At 40.4% G+C, this 13,929-nt stretch overlaps 1 protein-coding gene across 3 annotated transcripts; it reads right to left on the minus strand.

The window, feature by feature from the left end:
* Positions 1-935: 935 nt before the first annotated feature.
* LOC5521003 (S-methylmethionine--homocysteine S-methyltransferase BHMT2) lies at positions 936-11,440 on the minus strand. 3 transcript variants are annotated; one of them, XM_001640841.3, is made up of 9 exons: positions 11,321-11,440; positions 7,168-7,303; positions 6,342-6,448; positions 4,443-4,643; positions 3,872-4,019; positions 3,126-3,308; positions 2,777-2,907; positions 1,326-1,423; positions 936-1,102 (listed from the first exon to the last, which is right to left on the minus strand). In XM_001640841.3, the coding sequence occupies exons 1-9, from the start codon at positions 11,330-11,332 to the stop codon at positions 994-996; spliced, it is 1,125 nt and encodes a 374-aa protein (XP_001640891.2). In that variant the 5' UTR covers positions 11,333-11,440; the 3' UTR covers positions 936-993. The 3 variants fall into 3 exon arrangements, with proteins under 3 accessions (XP_001640891.2, XP_032222114.2, XP_032222115.2); XM_032366223.2 differs by lacking the exon at positions 11,321-11,440 and adding an exon at positions 8,862-8,880; XM_032366224.2 differs by lacking the exon at positions 11,321-11,440 and having other exon boundaries at positions 6,342-6,562.
* Between the last annotated feature and the right edge of the window lie 2,489 nt (positions 11,441-13,929).

The following is a 13,929-nucleotide window of genomic DNA, read 5'->3' on the forward strand; positions in this document are numbered from 1 at the left end:
GGGTGAACATAGCGGAAAACGCCGGGTGAACATAGATGAAAACACCGGGTGAACATAGCGGAAAACACCGGATAAACATAGCAGAAAACGCCGGGTGAACATAGCGGAAAATACCGGGTGAACATAGCGGAAAGCACCGGGTGAACATAGCGGAAATCGCCGGGTGAACAGCGGAAACACCGGGTGAACATAGCGGAAAACACCGGCTGAACATAGCAGAAAACGCCGGTGGATCATAGCGGAAAACACCGGGTGAACATAGCGGAAAACACCGGGTGAACATAGCGGAATACACCGGGTGAACATAGCAGAAAACGCCGGGTGAACATAGCGGAAAATACCGGGTGAACATAGCGTAAACACCGGGTGAACATAGCGTAAACACCGGGTGAACATAGCGTAAACACCGGGTGAATATAGCGGAAAACACCGGCTGAACATAGCGGAAAACACCGGGTGAACATAGCGGAAAACACCGGGTGAACATAGCAGAAAACGTCGGGGGAACATAGCGGAAAATACCGGGTGAACATAGCGAAAAACACCGGGAAACATAGCGGAAAACGCCGGGGGAACATAGCGGAAAATACCAGGTGAACATAGCGGAAAACCCCGGGCTAAACATAGCGGAAAACACCGGGTGAACATAGCGGAAAACACCGGGTGAACATAGCAGAAAACGCCGGGTGAACATAGCGGAAAATACCGGGTGAACATAGCGGAAAACACCGGGTGAACATAGCGGAAAACACCGGGTGAACATAGCGGAAAACACCGGGTGAACATAGCGGAAAACACCAAGTAAGCGCCTGCAAGCAGGCAACTCCCAAAGGTCTCTAACGCAGAAGATTTAAGTTTCTTCTTCGTTTTTAAGGTGTCTTTTTCAGGGTCGTGTGCTGGGGCGTATTACTAAAGCAATGAACATGCCTGTCCAATGGCGAGACATAAGTGTTGTTTATTAATATTGTTCATTAATAAATAAGTATGCCTTGTCTATTCGTGTTTTTTCTCCGTTTTCCAAGTGTCCTCGTGAACAGCGAATGCTGGTGAGAATGGCCGACCAGTCGCAGGAACGAGTTTTTCCCAATACTCTCGAGTAGCCCTGAAACATGACAAACTGGCTCAAATAACCCAATTCGCCACTGAGGCCAAAACACAAATCGAATAACGCTGAAAGCCACAAAAGTGCCATGGTACGGAAGATAGAAAAAAAAGGGCAAAGCACAGGGGGCAGGTGCATAGTACGACTTGTCTAGAGTTATCTTTATACAGGAGATACGATAATTTATGGTAAAAGTTCTGAAGATCGGAATACATGTTCTCACCTCCGGGCGACTTGAGCTTCGGCGTGATGGACCAAGGCCTCCCCCCATAGGCAACTCTTGTCACTGCCCGGTGGTAATCGTCCTCGCTCTTTTGACAGCTGCAACAATAGGATGTTCGCATGTTTAGCAAAATAAGAAGTACTTAAACACCCTGGGCCTGGTTCAGATTTGATTTCCTCTTTTTGCCTTAGTTTTTTTTTTAGAAAACTCTAATTTTAGGGGAAAACGAGTGGAGTAAACTCTCCGCAAGAGAGTATCAGTAGTATCATACTGTTTGCTGTCCGCTAACTGGCAGGGGCGGGACCTAGCTTTTCGCTATAGGTAGGGGGTGGGGGGGGGTTGGCTCAGTGACAAATGGGGGAGGGTTATTTTTTTTGTTACATATGGAAATCCGGTAGCCCAAAGGGGGGGGGGGGGGTGAACCTCGTAAACCCTTCCCTTGGATCAGCTACTGCTGACACTCCCGTAAGAGGACAGCTTTACTTCCGAACAACTTTTAAGATACCCGTTTTGACGTCTTCTACAAACTCACTGTATCTGTATCAAACAATACATTACTCCAAAATTCAACTATGATTTTTTTTAATGTAGGGTACATGTGACAGGGATACCCACCTCTTCAGCTAGTGCCCTGATGTGACAGGGATACCCACCTCCTCAGCTAGTGCCCTGATGTGACAGGGATACCCACCTCTCCAGCTAGAGCCCTGATGTGACAGGGATACCCACCTCTCCAGCTAGAGCCCTGATGTGACAGGGATACCCACCTCTTCAGCTAGTGCCCTGATGTCACAGGGATACCCACCTCTTCAGCTAGTGCCCTGATGTGACAGGGATACCCACCTCTTCAGCAAGTGCCCTGATGTCACAGGGATACCCACCTCTTCAGCAAGTGCCCTGATGTGACAGGGATACCCACCTCCTCAGCTAGTGCCCTGATGTGACAGGGATACTCACCTCTTCAGCTAGAGCCCTGATGTCACAGGGATACTCACCTCTTCAGCTAGAGCCCTGATGTGACAGGGATACCCACCTCCTCAGCTAGTGCCCTGATGTGACAGGGATACTCACCTCTTCAGCTAGTGCCCTGATGTGACAGGGATACCCACCTCCTCAGCTAGTGCCCTGATGTGACAGGGATACTCACCTTTTCAGCTAGTGCCCTGATGTGACTGGGATACCCACCTCTTTAGCAATTGCCCTGATGTCACAGGGATACCCACCCCTTTAGCTAGTGCCCTGATGTGACAGGTATACCCACCTCCTCAGCTAGTGCCCTGATGTGACAGGGATACCCACCTCTTCAGCTAGTGCCCTGATGTGACAGGGATACCCACCTCTTCAGCTAGTGCCCTGATGTGGTAGGGATACCCACCTCCTCAGCTAGTGTCCTGATGTTACAGGGATACCCACCTCTTCAGCTAGTGCCCTGATGTGACAGGGATACCCACCTCTTCAGCTAGTGCCCTGATGTGGTAGGGTTCAAATCCGCAGCAACCTCCTATGTATCGAACACCCATATTGTAAGCCTTACGTGCAAACTTGTGGGCCTCAATTCTCGTCAGTACTCTAGGCTCAAGAGCTAGCAGATTAATGAATAACAAAGTTAGTTTTTCTACAGGTTTAAGTATGGATCAAGGGGGGGATTGGGTGATTGTTACCATTTCTAGTAACTGTTCTTAATTATCCACCCTTTTTATTGTTATAATACCCATCTTTTTAGAAGTCTTACTCCACTAGTTAGCTTGCCAGGAGTCTTTCATCCATTTAGCCCAATAATGGAACTATAACTCAACACACCTAAAGTACATTCTGGAATACTAGTGAAGCCTGATGGACCAGCGTCTGGACACCAATATCCCAGGGGCTGGACCATCCAGTGAGTTTTCAGCCCTTCCCTTTGGATGGCCTCTTGCATCAGGGCGATAGTATCCAGGCTCCGCTCTGGGTCGAATCGGCAATTCACTCCTATAATATCTGCACCTAGAAAATTTAACAACAACAAAATCAAGCCTATGTAGCTATAGCAACAAAGCCACATGAGAATCACACTCTTAACTAGGGGAACCTCCTACCTTATGTTATCCCATTGTATCTCTTAGTGCATTGATGTTATTAAGGTTGTTTACCATTTAATTGGAAATTCTGGTAATTCTGGATTTTTTTGTAAATGGAAAAAATCCCACAAGGGTTAATTTCAGAAAATTGCATACCATTTGCAGTTTTCATAAAATATTTGACCAAGGCCCCCATCGGCCACTATTCCCCAGGACCCAAAAAGTAGAATTCCTAGGTACAGAAGTAAATGGTACATAAGTCACTCCGGAAATTCTGGAATATAGGAAACTTCCTCTTACCATTATGACAACCACAACACAGAGAAAACCATACCAAACCCTTTCTACTGTGATACTAGCATGTTGGGCAGTTCTGCCCTCATTATCATATAGTACCCCCATCCCAACTTGGTTGAAGCCCCAACAAACACAATACTTCTGCCATCTTATCTGGGGGGACATACACCCTGAGTAACAACAACAGCTCACCTGCACGAACCAATCTAACAGCACATTCTCCTGGCAACACACCATGACGATCACCCTCACGACTTATTGCCATGGTAACAGCCACAGGTTTCCCACTTTCCTTCATCACTTCAACCATCCATTCAGCCTCTTGGACATGTGAGATGTACTTTAGGAACAATTGGGAAAACTGTTAATTTATGCTTCAGTTTAATTCTTACCTACTCCCTTACTTTCACTCACATTTTTAGTGCAGAATTAGCTCTGCATTACTAGCTTGTTATCTTTTTTTGTTAAAGCTGTTAGTTTGCAACTAGCAGCAAATCTTATTTTATGGGTAAGGGGTAGTTTATCCTATAAATTTATCCTCCAATAAATAGAGAATTAGATCTTATTCCTTTCATGGAAGTGTGAAGTAATTTATGCACTTTGTCACATATTTCAGTAACTCTGAAGGACTGAAATAGAAGGCTGAAAAGGGATAGAAAAATGTAACATGTAACACTTCAATCAAGGACTGAAATAGAAGGCTGAAAAGGGATAGAAAAATGTAACATGTAACACTTCAATCATCAAAGTTTTGACTATTCACCTCAGCAATGAGTAAATCCATTCCGGTATCCACAAAGATTTTGACCTGATCTCTAAACCTCTGCTTGATTTCCTCTTTTGAGGCAAGGCCCTTAATAAAGAGTGAGCCAGTCTCACAAAGGGATCCGGATGAAAGGGCAAATTCTCCCTCATCAGATACTTCTTTTGCCAAGATACTTCCAGCATGGCTGATTTCATCCCACTGTAAGGACATGGGAAGACAAAATCTCATCAATTACATGCAACATCTCTTATATAATAAATAACATATACTGTACTGTAATATTACTGTAATATTGTGAATCAAGCAGCTGGGGCGCTTATGTGATTTTTCAGATCTTTGAGGGGTGCTTATTGGAGAAAGTCTAAAGTGTAGTCGTCCTCTGGTGATTCAGTGCAGGAAAAAGCTAATTTAGTGCATGGCACGGTACAATGTATGGCAACAGGACAGGTCAACATGGCTGTGAAAGAAAGAATTGGAAGTCTCCAACCACTCACAAAATGCCAGTGTAAAATAAACAGGAATGACTAAAAGTACAAAGTCCCTTGTAATCATACAAAAATAGAATCCAGATAGTTATAATGATTAATATTACAATATTATCATACAGTATTGATACCAAACATACTTAACATTTGTCAGGAATACTACTAACAAGAAATGCTAGGTTATAACTGGCCGAGAAAGAAAACTAATAAACAAAAATAGAAAAATTATATAGTAACTGTACAGAAGTGTAGTGCCTGAATCGAACAAGGTTTAATAGAATGAACTAGGAAAGCTATGAAAATTCGAAAGAAATTGTTTCATGCCTACAGACAAATGAAAATATGAAACTGAAGCTCCCCCCCCTTATCATATGTAAAAAATATAATAGATAAACAAATTGAAATTATAATTGATAAATCAACTAAATAAGGTTATTGCCATTGCAATATTCTGATTTGGAAATATTATAAAAGAAATAAAAAAATAGAGTTAACTGTAAATGGGAAAGCTGTGGTTTACAAAATATAGAATGTGAGCATGACATTGCCTACTTATGAATATTCTAATTACTATTTATACTCCTAATAAGTAGAGCTAACTGTATATACCTCGAGTAGTTGTTCTTTAGTCTTCTCCAACAAATCCTAGTTAAAAAACCCTTCCAATGTGGCAACTCATTCACAACTGAAAATTAGCTAAATGCAACCCCTATTTGTACGACAAGATCATGTGTGGGAAAACATTCTTTAGATTCTAGAACTTGTTGTCAGCATATGCCTTTTCCTTATTACAGTTGGCCGCAGGGATGCCCTGTACTTGTATCGCTTATCTATTGTGATAGTTGCATGAAAAATCAAAAGTTATTCACTGAAAACTGAGTTGATCAAATACTGTGCCCACTAATCATGTTATCAAAGGCAAGTGTCGCTTGAGTACTTCCGTTTGAAAACATGAAAATACATCTAAACGTTTAGTAAGTGGCAACTAAATAAACACAAAATTATTACAACCAAATCTGAAGAATATGGAGTGAAATATAGAATAAAATATATTTCTAGTAGACCCTGTTACACAGAAAAAAAAACAATTCAGTGAAGTATAGCTGATTTGCTATTTAACACTTAAAAAAATAAGAACCAATCAAATAACAGGAAAGTAAAAAGGTAATCTATGATTACTGGTTTGAAAATAATTTCCAAGGGCATAGTAAATAGAGATTGATATACTTGTATTGACAAATTATTAATACAGTTCCAGACTTCAGCATAGCCAACATCATGCACATATAATGCAACTAATAATGTATCCCTAATGACCTATCCTCCCACCCGCCTTTTCCTGAGTCTAATACCTTGGGAAAATGCCCTTAATAGAAATAACATCAGACAGAGAAGAAGGAGGAAGGTATACCTTATAACTGTACCCAGCAGACACAAGAGGCTTGTCTTGCATGGCAAATGTAAAGGCCTGTATAACATCAGCACCAGCCCTCAGAAATTCACGATGAAGCTGTCGGACTAACATATCATATGATCATAGACAGATCCACGCAGGTGTGGGATGAAGATGCTACACCCTTTGCACATTCTTACACTGCCCACCATTTCAAACTGCTTAGTAGTGTTAATACACTGTAAGAAAAGAGAGACAAATAAAGAAAACAGGGGTGATAATCAAAATCAGTTAAATCTGTGTTAGGGGATAAGCTGATAGGTAAAGTCCACATAAATTGACCTCTGCCCTCATCACAGCTCACATACAAACACCTCCTTTCCTGGTTATGCAAATTGATATAAAAAATGAACTAGCAGAACATAATCCTTGGGTATGCAGTTGTTTGACGTTAGGCCATTCAGTGGTTTTCCCCATGCTTACATGCAGGCTTGTCGCGTAGTCACAAAGCAAGTTGACGACAACCTTTTGTCAAATGACTGTATACTCCAGTGCATGCACTGTTACCTACCCCCCTACCTTTTAAGGACAAAACATTCTGTGGTGTATAATGACCGATATGTTCTTGTTGGGTATACAACCAAGTTTTTTTTAGAATTTGGGAATTATTTACCACAATGCTTATACGTAGTAGTTGTACAGTGTCCATAATGTGTGTCCTATCTTGAAATGTAGGTAAAATACCAAGCAAAAATGGTCAGTCCAGTCACAAAGCAGGCAAGAAGAAAACTATTGTTTTATCACTAAATGCTATCTGCCAAAGGTACAAAACATAGAGCTGTACCTGCTTCTGGGTGCTCCACCACGCATTCAGGAGTCCACACACCAGCCTTTACATAACAGCGTTTTTCCAGGGCGTGGGTCATTCCTCCATCACCAATAATCACCTCACCATCATTGAGTCTTTCCAGGATTCCTTGCTGATTGACAAAATAAACAAATAAATTAATAATAATAATAATAAAAACAACAACGATGACGATGATTGTAACACATTAAGAACCATGCGGTTAAGAAGAGCGTATCACCTGTGTCAGACTCTCCCGGCGGAAAAACAGTTAAATGTTTAAGAAATTGGGTACAACAATATTCCCGATTTTATGATACAAATCTGTTCTCCTAAGAGTAATTTGGACCTCCATACAACGATATAACTGATTCTCTTTATCAACAAAGAAGTGATTTGACAGATCATCTCTTTTTTGTCCATCTAAAATTTTTTGAATCAACAGACAAAAGACTGATAAAGAAACAAAATATGTTTGGGCGAGTTGTAAGTTTGTTCTCATACTCTGGGACCCAGGGTGCGTGAGAAACTCCCTGTGTGCCCGATCTCCACGACGCCCTGGGTACCCAAGGATAGTTCGTACTAGTCTTGCAAATGCATACAGTCTTGTAAAATTTCAACAAATCATATATTGAATATTGGAATGTCTAACAGAGTTCCTTTTCTGAAAATACATCTATATTTCACCTGATGTCAAAATAAAGGATTGATGGATTGTTTTGATGATGACTGACAACTTTCATTCTTAAAAAAAAGTCTGTTGGATAATGGTGCCTGTACAGCTCTGGATCTGATAAATCAACACCCGTGAGTTATATCTAAAAACACATACAAAAAGCATATCAACTCGCCCTAGAAATGGTGTATTCTTCATTTATAAAAAATAATAGTAACCAACAACATTGCATATTCAATCTCTTGCAATATAGAATATATTGTGCAGCATTTTGAAATGCCTCTGTTTCATGCATGCATAGACTAAGGCTTGCTACTCGTGCGTGCTAATGACGTCAAAGAAATGAATTATAGATAGGTAGAGCAACTATGTAAATCAACTATGTTTGATGTGAGAAATGTTTGTGAAAATTTGGTGGTCTCTCGAGAGATAAAAAGAACAATGCAAATGCAATGCCCTGATCCATTGAACCGTGTTCGCTCATCCAGCCTAATACTACTCGTAGTTGCGAGTTTATTTTCTCTGTGATCATGGTATTATCCGCCTGCGGGGACATTTAATCACTATTCCCCTCATGCCATGCTATAACTTATAATTGTATAAAATGTTAATAAATTTTATTTCTAATATTGTAAATTTATTTATCTCAACTTTTATCCTTTAATTGAAACTGCCTAAACGATCATACAAGCCCAGAAGCTTTATCAAGAACTTACAGTAGTCCCAACCCCTAAATCTAGATATAACTCTACTCTAATAGTGTACATACATACAGTAAGTCTATTGTTACTTTTGTTACTAGAGTCTTGTTTTGTGTTGTTGTGGGGGGTATCAATGTAAGATGTACCACACCTATCCTGTAATTCAGTCCTTGCTACAAAAGAATAAACTATGACTAATGTTGACTGTATCTTGGTAACCCTCCTACAAACATTTTACCATTTTCTTTTACAAAAAATAGACTATGGGCTGTTATTTTGAGAATGAGTAAAATGATAATATGGGTATTGCTTACCTCTTAGCTTCTATTAATTCATCTTACATGTTGGTTGTTTTTCTTCATCTGTATATGGAACTTTGGCCATATGTAGTGTTATAAAAGTTGTTATAGCATCATATAAATTAGGTCTAAGCAAGTTCTTGAAATCACCCATACTGGTACTGGTGGTTATGTGGGGCTCATATAAATTAGGTCTAAGCAAGTTCTTGAAATCACCCATACTGGTACTGGTGGTTATGTGGGGCTCATATAAATTAGGTCTAAGCAAGTTCTTGAAATCACCCATACTGGTACTGGTGGTTATGTGGGGCTCATATAAATTAGGTCTAAGCAAGTTCTTGAAATCACCCATACTGGTACTGGTGGTTATGTGGGGCTCATATAAATTAGGTCTAAGCAAGTTCTTGAAATCACCCATACTGGTACTGGTGGTTATGTGGGGCTCATATAAATTAGGTCTAAGCAAGTTCTTGAAATCACCCATACTGGTACTGGTGGTTATGTGGGGCTCATATAAATTAGGTCTAAGCAAGTTCTTGAAATCACCCATACTGGTACTGGTGGTTATGTGGGGCTCATATAAATTAGGTCTAAGCAAGTTCTTGAAATCACCCATACTGGTACTGGTGGTTATGTGGGGCTCATATAAATTAGGTCTAAGCAAGTTCTTGAAATCACCCATACTGGTACTGGTGGTTATGTGGGGCTCATATAAATTAGGTCTAAGCAAGTTCTTGAAATCACCCATACTGGTACTCGTGGTTATGTGGGGCTCATATAAATTAGGTCTAAGCAAGTTCTTGAAATCACCCATACTGGTACTCGTGGTTATGTGGGGCTCATATAAATTAGGTCTAAGCAAGTTCTTGAAATCACCCATACTGGTACTGGTGGTTATGTGGGGCTCATATAAATTAGGTCTAAGCAAGTTCTTGAAATCACCCATACTGGTACTGGTGGTTATGTGGGGCAGCAGAGGCAAGGAGGGTACACCTAGTAAAAAGACATCTAGTAGATTCTTAAAAAAAGATAATCCCTGATAATATCACAAAATCAAGGGGTCCCACAGAGGGGATGAGGGTATCTGAACAGACATTAGTAGATTCTTATTAGAGGAAAACAACAACAATATCCTAATCTTAATATAAGATGTCAGTTATCTTTCTTTTTGCAGGAGTAAGAAAGTATGTAAATGTAAAATGTAACAAGGAAATTAAATCCCTATCCCAATTTTGACCAACATTATTTAGCCCCGTTTGACATGTCGTTTTCATGAATTTGATCGTAGGAATTATTTCTTTTGCTTTGAATCCTCCACACAGACGATAAGGTACTTTCCCTAAAATACTTCTCTTGATTGTGATACATTATGCAGGCCTAAACTTTGAGTAACTTGTTGTTTTTCTTCGTATAAAGTGAGGATGTGCTGTATTTGTTTATCACAAATAAAATATCAGCAAATTTTTGTTGTGCACGTTGCAAAATCAGGAAATCGTCAAAACACAGAGAGTTTGAAGCCGATTTTCTGTAAAGGACAATGAATCTTAATCAATTTTCAGCAAAAATGCCATTTTAATGTGAAGCTCGATAATTTTGGGTGCAAGCATTTTTTATGGTAATTTTACAAATCGACACATTATTATTATGAGTGATCAATAATAGTTTTTGTGATTACTCTAGCTTTTGTTTATACACTAAAATCTAAGTGAAGTGTGGGGTTAAAGTGTGGGCTTTGAAAGATGCTTATTTCAGATGACTTGTTGTTGGGTAGTTGCCTATAGTTTGCATCCCGAGTGGTAGGGGCATTTGACTGCAGTTTTGTCCCGAGGGGGTGGGGGTTTTTCTCTGTTTTGTACAGCATCAAAGTCTAATCCCCCACCCTTCCAAATCGGCTAAAATATAGAATTCAAGGCCACATCAAACAAACTTATTTGCATTTCCATTGTATTTATTGCGCCGTTCTATAGAAATCAAGGTGCAAAGTCCAATTGGCCGTTGTATTCTATAGTTGCTCCGCTTCGCGATTCACCAGTACCTAAACTTTCAATTCTAGAGACATTTCAATATTTTTCCGAAGTTTTTTCGCACACTGCAAGAAGAGATGTTACTGTATCCTATTTCAATAGTTATTTGAACTGGGGTTCGATCTGGGAGGTTCTTTGTGGCAAAGTATTCTGAAGTTGCTACATTTTTTGCCGCCGCTCGGCGTCAGGCAATACCAATCTACAGTTTCGCTGGCATCAAGCAGGGACAGAAAGCAGATTAATTGGAAAGACAAAAAGGGACAAGATAATTTCTATTTCCTGCATAAACATTCACCCGCAGTCTCAACTACTCATCTCACACAACGTCATCTTGTTGTTCACACTTCTACAACAGAAGCATACACAAATAACTCCATACCCCCTATCTTGTCCCTTTTCCTCTTTTTCATTACTCTTCTATCTACTCTTATAAATACATTCGCAGCTTACTTTGAATGGCATATTTGTATAAGGTCGATAAGGTCGTAGGAAGCGTGAAGAAGCCGGAGAGGTTTACACTTCGGAGCCGGATCATAAGATCAATAGTTTTGTTCACAACACCACGTGACCGTTCTGTTTAGGGGCCGAGCATTTGACTTTGAAAAGGGGGGGGGGGGGGGGGGTGGCTTTTTGGGGGTGCGCAGGGTTTTTTTTTTCAGACGCATTTTCCATGAACGTGCGAGAATTTTTTTTTACCAATGCAGTCAAGAGAGCATAAGATATCTTATGCTCTCTTGATGCAGTATATATATTTTTTAAATTGTCTACCAATTGGTGCATTGGTGATATTTTTTTTTCAAAGAAGCCCCAACTATCAAAATCAAATGCCCCCCCAAAGGCCCTGTCACACGTACGTTTCTTCTCTTGCGACTTGTCTCGCAAAAAAATTGTTGCAGGTCGCACGCGCCCTGTCACACGTGAAGCTTTTCCTGCGACTTGAAACAATTTGTTGCAGAAAGTAGAAGAGCGTTCTACTATTCGTGCGACTTTGAGAAATGCAAAACAAGTTGCAAAGGGGGTGTCACACGTAAAAAAAAAATGCGCGTTTTTTTTGCGTGACAGGTCGCAAGAGAAAAAAACGTACGTGTGACAAGTGTGACAGGGCGTTAGGATACCGTAGACCCAAGCGGTAATTACCCCGATAGTCCCGGCAAAATCGCTCGCGCTCGCGTCGGATTAAAGCAAATTCCAACAAACTATATATCAATTTAAAGCTTAATGATTGTACTTTCCTCCTAAGATAATCATTTTTTATACGCGCTTTATTTTGAGTGCTTTTGCCTGGTCCGAAGTGCGAAATCGACCACGTTTAAACATGTGAATTATTTATACACACGAAAAGCGCGTAACCTCCCGGGATCTGCTTAATATATTTCTTCATGTACTGAACTGACGAACCGTGTCTACATTTGACGTCATACAGCCTCGTTGATTAATAATGAAGGGTCAAAGTTAGGCGTGGAATAATTTTGCTTCTTTGGTTACAACGCGCTAATTAAATCCGTAGCAAAAAAAGCTATTGATTATCCGCGGCACGGTGTGACAGAACAATATCTATACTAGACGCTTGCCAAGTTGCGCAGGAATCGGGCGGTTAGAAGTGTACCTTTAATTCACATATTTAGAGTAAGATGGGGTGAAATTTGACTGCGAGATATCGGGGATTGAAGTTGTGTAAACATTAGAGGCAGCGTGACAGTAATGACAGACGAAGAGCAAATAGAGCCGCGTATGGCAACCAATCACATTGCACGCTCTACACGCAGCGGGAAAACTCTTAGGCGCTCAAATGTCATAGCGCTAGTCGTGCAAGTGAAGGAAGATGCCTAGACCGAAGCGAGCTTGCACCGAAGAAAAAAAGAGCGCGGAAAACTTAAAAAGACCACAAACGGAGACAACTCTATGTTTTGGGCATTCTTCCTCGCTTAGCCTTCGTCGAAGGAAGCCAAGGATTCTTACTTAATTTTTTCGTAGTATACAACTGTGCAAAATTTAGAGTAAACGCTTATAAAGTTGATATAAATACGGATAAATCTCGGATAAAACGTCGATAATGATACTGACGCGCTTGTATGCTAATTAGAGGGAAAAGCCGCAAAACTAAGTTCCCCGGATGTTGATCGCGGGACTTTGAGCTAAGTAAACAGGATTATGGGATTATTGACGGCTTCGAGAATAACGCTACAATCAGGGTTCGTACAATTTTTCCACAAATGAAATTCAAGGACTTTTAAGGACTTTTTGTAGAAATTCAAGGACAAGTAAAACGATAAATTCATAGAGACAATATAGGGCAAACATACTTTTCCAAGTTTTACCAAAGCTTTTATAAATTTTTACATGGTCTATTTTCAATACGAAAATAGACGACGATTGGACTCTGAAACATACACAAGCATCATTTCAAGCAAACGTTCGCCTACAGATTTTCAACTGTGAGATTCTCAAACTTTCAAAACTTTCTTCTTTCAAAGTCTTTTGCTTTTCCTTAGCACAGATTAGCAGTGCAATCGACTTAGTGAGGAGGCCTAGTTGTTCTCTAGTTCTTCTTGGCATTTTCACTTACAGCAATCTTTGGCCCTTCTCTAGTCTTCATGACATTGTAATGTTTCCACCCTTGACTTGCCGCATCTAGCAGAGCCTTAACTTATATCTAGTTTAGCAAGCCCACGATTGTGAACAATTTTTTAAGTTTCTTTATCAAGGTTTCCAACTGACATTTACAGTCTCTTTCGACTCTTGCTTGACCACTAGAGAGTGTCAACTGATACAAATACAACTCTTCCAGGCTGGGTGCTGTAAGAAGAACCCAGTTCGAATCAAGTAAAGAACATTGGGCACACGTTGAATCACTCATAACACCAACTCATAATTCAGAAGGTGAATTCTCGGGGATGAAGCGTTTCTGGTCCTTTATAAAGCACTGTAAGAGAGATATCATGGGAGTACCTACCATTAAAATAGACGGAGCGATAATACCTGAGTCTAGGGTTAAAGCAAATGTTTTAAATGAACAGTTTCAATCTTTATTCTCGCAAGACGAGGCATGCTTACAACCA

Source organism: Nematostella vectensis, chromosome 1, assembly GCF_932526225.1.
Source record: "Nematostella vectensis chromosome 1, jaNemVect1.1, whole genome shotgun sequence".
Classification (NCBI taxonomy): domain Eukaryota; kingdom Metazoa; phylum Cnidaria; class Anthozoa; order Actiniaria; family Edwardsiidae; genus Nematostella; species Nematostella vectensis.